Source organism: Arachis duranensis, chromosome 4, assembly GCF_000817695.3.
Source record: "Arachis duranensis cultivar V14167 chromosome 4, aradu.V14167.gnm2.J7QH, whole genome shotgun sequence".
NCBI lineage: Eukaryota > Viridiplantae > Streptophyta > Magnoliopsida > Fabales > Fabaceae > Arachis > Arachis duranensis.
This window is the reverse complement of record NC_029775.3, coordinates 7052201-7062264: the sequence shown is the minus strand read 5'-3', so window position 1 is coordinate 7062264 and position 10064 is coordinate 7052201. Positions and strand designations below refer to the sequence as shown.

Here is a 10064-nt window from a genome sequence, read left to right as displayed (position 1 = left end):
TGTAGAAAGATGATCTCAAGATGGCAGTGTCATATTTAAGAAGCAACAAGCAAATATCAGGTATAGGTCTCTGGGGACGATCAATGGGTGCCGTTACTAGGTACTACAATTTCCAATCAACTAGTTTGATTTTTGCAAGAATTTCTTGGTCAATTGATTTTAGGCTTGAATGTGCTTTTAGTCTTTATAATATAGGCCATTTCGATTTTGGTTTGTATAAAGTTTTTTGTGTTGGCTGTAATTAGTCTTTTTTATCTTTTCTTTTCACTTTTTTTCCTAATCCTTGCACCATAAATTTTTATCATCTAAAACATTTAAAAATAGGTATTTATTTCATACTAAAAAAAAGCCTTCAATTTTTTATCCTTACAAATAACTTTTGAACTCCTTCGGGTATCTATATTATTAATATCACAAGTACATTAATCTAGATTATAGGAACCAAAAAAATTAGTGAGAGAAATCAATGGTATAATTGACTATGCACTTTACTTTGGTGTGATGTAGCATTCTTTATGGAGCTGAAGACCCTTATATTGCTGGAATGGTGTTGGATAGTGCCTTTTCAAACTTGTATACTCTGATGATGGAGCTCGTGGATGTTTATAAAATTCGGCTTCCAAAGTTCACTGTACATTCTCTCTCCCTCATTCTATATTCATAGGACTTAAGATGCTATCTTTCCTTTGTAGTAGCAACTAAAAATGATTAAATGAAGTAGGATCTCCATATTGTGAAGAGTAAGTGAATAAGTGATTAATGCAATACCATAAGTGAATAAGTTTTTGGCAGTAGTATGAAGTAATAAGTGAAGATGCTGTTACAAACTTACAGTTCTGGGTTTATGCATTGGTTAAAATGCTTCTGGGTTTCTTATTTTCCTTCCCTCGAAATTTAGAGGATCACTTTGCTGTTTGATTGAAAGGATTGGGAAATAGGATTATTGTTAACTATCTGTGGAGTGGATACTCTTTCATCTTAGAGGTTTCAATCTACTTTCTTGTCATGGTTGACATTGGTTAGTTTGAATTTTTTGTATGTTCTTTTAATTTTGCTGCATTGGTCCACCAGGTTAAAATGGCTGTTCAATACATGCGGAGGGTTATCGAAAAGAAGGCGAAGTTTGATATCATGGACCTTAAACTTTTGCCGGTATGTATTAATTTTGAAGCCAAATTTTTGTTTCTTTCTTCTGTTTATTTGATATGTTATGGTGTATTTAGACCAGTTCAAATTTAATAGCATTTATTTTCTGGACAAACATTTTTTTTCGCCAGAGCTATTAACGATGACAAATTTATTCAGCCCCACCACACTGAACTCATCTCCAAAGTTTATGCGGTATTATTTCCAATCTGAGTCAATGTGCTTGTTTAACATAGCCAAAATATCTTACATGATCTCTAAATTTGTAGGGTGATAAAAATGTCATAAGATTTAATGGCGATCACAACTCCTCTCGACCACAGTCCTTTTTTGATTCAGTTGCTGTTTTCTTCTGTAAGGTGCTCCACCCTCCTCCAATTCCTAGAACTCGAAAGGTTGATAAATATTTCAATCTGGGGAGTTTGAGACTTGGTTCTGGTTTGGATGAGGTAATATTAATAAGCATAATGTATAGAATTCTATTTCTTGATGAAATCACTTTGCACCCATAATGCAACTTATGAACCAGAATGATACATCACCAAGCTTCTTGTGCAACTTATGTTATCAGATTTTTAGTTACTAATCTGCTCTTGCTTTTATTGGTAGAGCCTGTTGTATGAGATACTCTCTAGTCTGCGGTCTGCAGCATCAACTACCGATGCTGCAAGTTCATCTTCTTCTGCTCCGAACGCTTCATTTGTAGACTCAGTTGGAGGCCTTCCCTCAGAAGTTGTCCCAGTGACTACAGTAAGATCTCTCCTTCCATCTGCCTATGCTATTTTCCTTTGAAACTTTTATTCTGTTTAATCATCCGTTACCTTTAAGGCCATGATGTAGACTTAAAGGCTATTCGAATAGTTAACGGCCGCACAGTTTGCGTCCTCAATTTGCATAAAACCTTTGTGCTGAGAAATAAGATTGACATAGTTTTCGGTACCACTGACATTTAAGTTTATCTTATGTTGTTTCTATTTTTTATAGAAATATTTTTTTATTTCCTGTAGAAATTGTTTGCTTTCTGCTACTGATGTCTTTAGTGGTTTAAACATGTCAGTTTGCAGATTTAGTCTTTCTTTGAAATGATGTTTAATGATTTTACAGGACGAGCCAGATGTCTTGAACCGAGATTCTTACTCATGTAATAGCTCAACTAGAGAAAGCTGGGGCAGATGTTCCATTATGGGAAACAGCGACGAGGAACCTACTACAGATCATGGAGCTGAGGATAATGCTTCTGAGGTCTGTCTCTATCTCTATTTCTATCTTTGATTTATTCATCAGTTAAGAGCACAAAATTGATTTGAAGATGTGCAATAGTAATGTGGCAGTTACTTGCCTGCTAAGTTATATATCAAAGTGATATGGTAATCCATAAATTGACATTGGTGTTTTGTACTTCGCATGTAAATTATATCGAAATATGCAAGTTATTCTTTACTCCCATGGGAAGCATGAGAGAAATCTTGCCGGACAAGAAAGAAGACGAAAAGAGTCAAAAGGAAAAGAAGAAGAAGAAGAAACCTGATAAAGCAAAGAAGATTAAATCCGACGGGTTAGAAAAGATCGAGTCCCTTAGTCGACGCCTGCGGCGTTGTTGCATGCCAAGGGGATCTTTCCATCAAAGACACCAGTCATCTTGATTAGTCTTGGTTGCTATTGCATCTTGTAATCCATCTTATTGTAAAATTTTTCCACATCAATGTAAAAATTTTTTAACCTGTGGAATCAGCCACTGATGTAATTATCAGGTTAGGCCGCCTACATTATATCCTTTGGGTGCGGCCTTTTCCTGGACCCTGCGCTAACATGGAATGCTTATGCACCGGGCTGCCAATGTAAAATGCATTGATATTGTTAGGTAGCCCATGAAATCCAACTTTCTTTGTAGCTTGACTAGTTGGTTATCTTTTAGGAAAATTCAAGAATGTACTACTAAATGAGCAAAAAATAATGCTTTGTAGACTTGGCCCTGATTATACCAATTGTTTATTGAGAGGCTTTGGATGTGACTCATCTCTGTGTTGCATTCTGTAAACTTGGTGCTTCTTGTGTGATTAGATAACATTTCTGACATAAACTATAAGACACTTGAAGTAGCTTGGTAACATTATCCTCTTCCCAAATTCCTAACCAACTGTAATGGATAATGTGACATCTGAAATTTTGAAATGAATTCTTCTTAATGTTTGCATTGACATTACTATCAAAATACAATGCTTCTCACCAGTGATATTACAATGTCTAATTTCTATACTTAAACATCGTTTGACGTTTGGTCTATCTTGTCTCACATATCAAATATTTCTTATATTTAATCTTTAGGGTAAGGACTTTTTATATTTTCTGGATAATGCTTTTTTATCAATTTTTTATTTTATATATAATTAAAACTTGAAAAAACAAAAATGGATAACTTGTTGATGGGAGTAGGGGTAGCAAATGAGTCGAAACTCACCGGTCGACCCGCGTAACCCGCTAAAAAGGCAGGCTGGCCTGGAAAATTGAAATAGCCAAACCTAAAAAGCCTGTCTAACTCGCACCGCCTAATCCGTGGACTTTGGCGAAGCAGGGCAGACTTCCCCGCCGGACCAAGAGTTTTTTTGGTCAAGGCCATTTTTTTACAAATTTTTATGATATTATTGATTTACAAGAGGATGAAGATGATAATTGAAAATATTCTAAGTTATATTTTGAATTATGTTTGATTGATTATAAACTTGAAGTTATTTAATTATATGTTTTAGACAATGTTTGTTTTGCTTTGGACAATGTTAGTTTTATTATTTTGTTTAAAAAAACTTGGTTTATAATTATGTTTATTACATATTTATAATTATAAAGACTTTAATGTTTGTGAATTTAAAAATTATAATGTTTTTATATCTTTAGAAATTATAAATTTATTGAAATGGTTATGAAATTTTATATATTATTTAATATTTAATAAATTATAGAAAAACAAAAAAAGAGATTTGACGGGCTTTGCAGTAGCCCGCCGTCAGGCAGAGCGGAAAGAAAATTTAGAACTGCCTCACTAAGCAAAACGGAGCGGGCTTTTGGCGGGGTGGACTTTCCTGTTTGCCACCCCTAGAGTATGGGAGTGGGAGAGGGAAAAGTTTAAGACAAATAATATTTTTTCCCCTTTTTTTCCATTAACATGAAGTTCTTTCTTTTTCCAAAACTCAGCAGGATTCTAGGGGTGACCCACCATTGTAAGATATTCAAATTCAAAAGTTGCACTTGATAATTTGATTCCAACTTTGACTAGCTTAAAAGGACTCAAACACGGTTCAACATGTAACTTTTAGAATCTTGTCTTGTTTATATCAGATTTCATTAATAACATTTTTCTTGAAATAAAGCAACATCATCTGCAAGATTTTTCCATGCAAACATCTATACATTACAAACAGCAACATATAGTTTTATTATTGGCATAAGCAAACATTAACGTATACCCCAACAGAGACAGCGAAATGATGCAGAATAAATAGGTTTATGCAGCAGTTTACTAGATGCTTTCTTTAACCCCAATTCAAATCAGCTCACTAAATGAAATTAAAAGGCTTAGTATTTGGTAAGTATTGAACTGAAAACTAGACCTTAGGAATCTGTTAAGAACAGGTTCCTTCATCCACTAAGGAGTACATAATATAACACAGAAACTAAGCTTAGAAAGTTGACAGAGTCAGTCCTAGTGCACTAGCTACTACACATTACAGCCAATCAAATGTTACTGCCACTACCAACCTTCTCCAATTCCTCACTATTTCTAGCAGACATACCCAATGATGGATCAAATTGATCTTGTGTAAGGAAAACGGTGCTTGATTGCTGGTACGACGACATGCTCGACTCCAGTATCTGATGCGGGAGCACCATATCCGGTTTGGAAAATGTTGCCTCCACACTTACTTTTTGCCTCTTGGTTGATCTCTCCCCTTTGGGGCTGTCAGCAGGGGAACCAGAATCTGGTGTCAACGGTTCGTGGTGAGACGAAAAAGATTCATTTGAAAGACTCTTTGCTGGGGCACGTTCTTTGGCTGCTTTCTCCGGATCAGGAGTTGCCGGATCAGTCTTGTTATCAGGATCTGGGCAGGTATCTTCTGGAACTTGCCCAGCAATCCCAGAGCCGGGTACATCTGAAAGAACCCCACTGAGCCGTTGTTGCTCTTCAATTATCTTTTTTAAGTATTTACCCTGGGCTTCTATCCTCAATTGTAGCTGCCTCTGAACCTGTTCCATATCAAAATATGATTATAATTCACCATTCAGCATATTGAATTGATTCTTAATTTAAAAAACAAAACTCTGAAGGAAAAAAATGCATGTATTTGTTTTTATAACAAAGGTAGAAATATTTTGGAATTTCGCAAGTCAAAGACATCCAAGAAAGGTCATTGATTCCTCTACAATCACAAGTCTTTAAGTATATAGAACTTTCAAGAATTATAAATTGTTTACATGATCAAAATATGATGAATGATCAATGGTGTGCTGATTCTCTCTTGCCATCACAAAACCATGCAGTATATCTTGTCAAAACAATCTTTTCAACAATTATCTTGCTTACATAGGAACTAGCTCACACTATTCCTTGAAAAAAGGCCTTAAAATAAAAAAAAAATTACATTAACATGTTACAATTAATGCCCTGTAAATGCATTCATGTAAATTTATCATCTTCCCTTAAATTAGAGTTTGGTAAATTTGTCTGCAAATGCATGTAGATTTGATAATACAATTGTGTATTGTGCAAGACAGTTTAGGGCTATAGGGTACTACTCAGGCAGAGGCTCTTATAATTAAAATCTCAACTGGTAGCGGCATTACTCATGCAAATGTGTTGATCAGTATATACACCTTGGATATAAAACCTAGTGTATAGTTTTTTATGTAATAAAAAACAATTAGTGTTGACTCGCATAAATTAGATATCAAACTCATCACTTCATCTCGCATAATTAAATGTGATACAATAAATAACCAAATATGTTAATGTAATATAAGCCATTAGATCAGTTCAATAAAATTTACCTCCAATTGTTCATGTAGGCGTTTCTGCACCTCCATTTGAAGCTTTAATGCTTCAGTAATTTGCATCCCACTGCAGACAGACAAGACCACACATAATTTCAGTCATTTATATACCACCAGAACTTTTGAGGGGAAAAAAAAAGCAAGTTACTTTTTCTCCCAGCAACAGCTTCAATGCATTGAACACATAGTAAGCATAAGATATAGTTGTCTAGCTAAATGTGCATTAGTAATGGGGGGATAAATAATCGCGTGTATACTCACGGTGAACCATCTAGATTGGAAAGCATATCCCCTGCTTCTTTCTTGTCAGTTTTCTTTCCTTCTACAAACAATTTTAGAAGTTATCACCAATCAAATCTAAGGGAGAATTCAAAGTATAATGAATATACTCATATATGTGAAATTTGAAACAGTGAAACTCAGAGACATACCATCAGACGAGGAATCAGGTAGGTACTTTGCTAGACGATATTTCTGGATGCAGCAGAACAGCAGAGTGAACAAAGAGGAAATGAATTAGAATAACAGATACCGAGAGACCCTGGAAACACGTTACCTGTAAATGACTTTTCACATGGTAGATTGTTAAGCCTTGCACACCCATAACTCTAAGGACACCTTTCGGTGTAGCGCCTGAGGGGGAAAAAGGGATAGTTTGAGAATCTAATACTCAAGCATATATGTTAGATAATTTCTTCATCCAACAAAAAGCCGGGGGGTAATACTCACGATCTGGTCCACCAAGTTGTGCCACAGCATCAACAAAGCGCTCATGTAGCTCATGTGTCCACCGTAAACGTTGCTTTGAGGCGAGATTAGGGTTGTTGGAAAGATTGTCTCCATTGCCAGGATCCATTGTGCTACTACCATGAACCAATGAATTGCTTCCGATTAAACTTGAACTAGGGACACTCTTTTGATGATACATTTGTCATTTATCTGACAGAAAACATAAAAAATAACAGAATATAATGTGGAAATTAGTACTGACATCCTGAACCTTACTGCCTATTTGAACAGGTTGTCAAAGAAATGGGGAACAATCAGAGATATGCACACAACACAATCAAGAAAGGAATTTCTTCAAGAGTAACCTCAAATATTCCTAAATGAAAAATTGAAATTAACATGTTATGATCCCACTACCTAATCTAAGATCTACTCACATTTTGTTTGATCATGGAGCGTTACATTATAGAGATCCTCCCTCAACCAACTATAGATATCATTGTTTGCAAGTCGCAACATATTTTGACCTTAACAAACACTCCCATGTATCCAAGAAGTATTGACTGCAATATGTAGATCCTTCAACACAGCAATATTTACCATGAACACCACTGTCCATAGTCGAGAGTACACACTATCACAAACTCAAGACCAGTAGACACTTGTTCATTTTGTTCTTCATCTAAAGCGAATTTCTTCCTTCACTTCTCTCATCAGTTGAGCTTTTAGGAGAACCTCAAACCTTCTGATACAAAAGCACAACGTTCCAATGTCTAAGCAACTTAAGCTAAGTGGTCTTGAACTAGGTTAACTTTTCTTGTTCTTTTACAAAATGGCACTCGATAAAGGCATCAAATCATTATCTACATTTTACAATATACTTATACAAAATGACATTTAGCTTCCTAAGGCACTTCGGAACAATATACTTTAAAATATAACTATGCTTCCCCCTAACACCAAATTATCCCTCTCCAATAACCATCCAACTTATCTAATCCTCCCTCTATCCCATTTTACCATGACTCTGAAAATTTCTTACATCCTTGAAATAATATATTTGGATACAATTTTTAGCTAGATACATTGATAGAAGGATGAACCAAATTTTCAGCTCAATCAGCTGTAGTAGGCCAGAATAAAAGGTGATACCAACACAATTTGAGGTACTTATCCCTAAATGAGGTTGATTTCTCCTTAAACTTTACTAAGTCACAAAGATATCATCATATTATTGGCAGAGAACTAAAAAGCATCATTATTGTTGCTTAAAGCAAAGACTATTATTATATTCATTCTCATACAACATCTGATGCAACCTAGCAACATTAGAGAACAGGGCAATATTCTTCAAAGTTGACTAATTGAATTTTCATCACATTAATACCTATGAATATCAGGCCACACCCTCAAAATTGAAGAACCTCAACTCTAATAAACCAATTACTAAATTTTTACATCCCCCCAAAATTGGGGTTATGACCCGAAATTAGAATGACCCAACTCTTGAATGATCACGAAAATCTGAAAATTTTACAACTTTAAAAAAATAAAAGTGAGAAAAGCTCCCATTCTCTAGTCGCAAAGCACGGAGCGTTACAAAGTGTAGGGTGCAATTTTGAAAAAGTAGAAAGTCAAAGGCTTGAAATTAAAAACACAAACTTGAGGGTGATGCAATAGAGAAGAGTAGCACTGAGTTGAAGCTCAAAGGAATTAATGCCAAAAGGGTCGCCAAAAAAGTTAAGAAACAAAGGAAAGGAAATGCAGAAGCAGAAGCAGAAGCAGAAGCAGCTTCAGAGAGAGAAAAGAGATTGTGATTGAAAGGGGGAAGAAGAAGAAGAAGAAGAAGAAGAAGGAATGGAAACGTACCCAGATCTACGCAATCCAAACGACAACGCATAACAAAAAAATTTCGCTCCCTTCAATTTCGGAGCTGTGTAGTTCTGTGCTGTTTCTCTCTCTTCTCTCTCTTCTCTCTCTCTCTCTCTTGCTATGCAGTGACACACACACTCATACCCCTCCAATGGCATTTCCTTTGGTCCTATGGATTGGATTCTATTTCTTTTTTTTTTTCAGTTTTTTGTTTTAATTATATGATAAAAAGTGGCAATGGAAATATCACACACAACTACCAAGTTTTAAGAATTTTGAAGAAAAAATATTAAGAGCTTGTTTAAGTACTATTAAGTTATCAAACAAATTTTAGTAAAAAAATATTTTTTATTATTTTTTGTTGTGTTTAACAAAATATTAGTAATAAAAATAAAAATATTAAAAAAATAAAAAATATATTTTTAAAAAAATTATTCAATATCATATACCGATCATAATATATTTATATTTTTTACAACATAATTAATTATTAAAATCATTAAATTTTTGTAGTAAAATAATCAAATATTTTAAATGGAATTAAAAATGTTTTTATAAACATGAAAAATCAGTTATTTTATTCGTGTTTTGATTATAAATATAAATATTATTATATTGTATGTTTTTTTACAAACAATTTATTAGTGATTATTTTTTATGTAAATATGTGTATGATTGTATATTTAATATCATAGGTATAATATAAATACAAATTTTTTTTATTTTGTATCTTTTAACAATTAGATATAAAAAGATGACATAACTTTTTTTTCTTTTACTTAAAAGAACAATTTCAAAAACCAACGAATTATAATTTAAATGATATAATTTTTTCATACTCACCTAAAAAGTTACAAATTTAAATTTCACTCTTAACTTAAAAAAAAAACTTCAAAATAACAAATCATTGATATTACAAGTAAAATTCACTCAACATACATGCCAACCATTTTTTACTAGGGCTTCTATGTATAGGATTTTCCTTAGTAGTACTTTGCTTTCATATATGCTCTTAAATTAATTATTAGCATATATGGATTCCTTGGCAGGGGTGCCTTTGAAATATTGAATTGAACTATTTATTATTTAACCAAACCACTCTTTCTTGTCCATTCCTTGAGTCAAATATTTCAAAGTCTTCTTTCTGGTATTTTTCCACCCAATCATTTAAGTCTTGGTCCATCGACCATTATTTGGAAGAAAATAAATTTGGATTTTAATATGATATAACATAATAATAATCTTAATATAATATAGGATTTCGCTGATATAGT

General features: G+C 33.8%; 2 protein-coding genes across 4 annotated transcripts in view; one reads left to right on the top strand and one right to left on the bottom strand.

The window, feature by feature from the left end:
* The window catches only part of LOC107483061 (uncharacterized), a 4335-nt gene extending 1195 nt beyond the window's left edge, over positions 1–3140 (top strand). Inside the window, exons 5-12 of the mRNA XM_016103664.3 lie at positions 6–100; positions 508–631; positions 1072–1162; positions 1259–1341; positions 1416–1595; positions 1756–1896; positions 2251–2388; positions 2577–3140. Of these exons, the coding sequence (XP_015959150.1) occupies positions 6–100; positions 508–631; positions 1072–1162; positions 1259–1341; positions 1416–1595; positions 1756–1896; positions 2251–2388; positions 2577–2789 (1065 nt within the window). The 3' untranslated portion in view covers positions 2790–3140. The remainder of the gene's footprint in view (positions 1–5; positions 101–507; positions 632–1071; positions 1163–1258; positions 1342–1415; positions 1596–1755; positions 1897–2250; positions 2389–2576) is intronic.
* A 1558-nt stretch (positions 3141–4698) lies between these two features.
* On the bottom strand, positions 4699–8956 carry LOC107483059 (myb family transcription factor PHL7). Of its 3 annotated transcripts, none has more exons than XM_016103661.3 (7): positions 8788–8956; positions 6919–7128; positions 6746–6822; positions 6621–6663; positions 6451–6511; positions 6187–6256; positions 4699–5385 (listed from the first exon to the last, which is right to left on the bottom strand). In XM_016103661.3, the coding sequence occupies exons 2-7, from the start codon at positions 7115–7117 to the stop codon at positions 4876–4878; spliced, it is 960 nt and encodes a 319-aa protein (XP_015959147.1). In that variant the 5' UTR covers positions 7118–7128; positions 8788–8956; the 3' UTR covers positions 4699–4875. The 3 variants fall into 3 exon arrangements, with proteins under 3 accessions (XP_015959147.1, XP_020995627.1, XP_015959148.1); XM_021139968.2 differs by having other exon boundaries at positions 6451–6508; XM_016103662.3 differs by lacking the exon at positions 8788–8956 and adding an exon at positions 7356–7980.
* Between the last annotated feature and the right edge of the window lie 1108 nt (positions 8957–10064).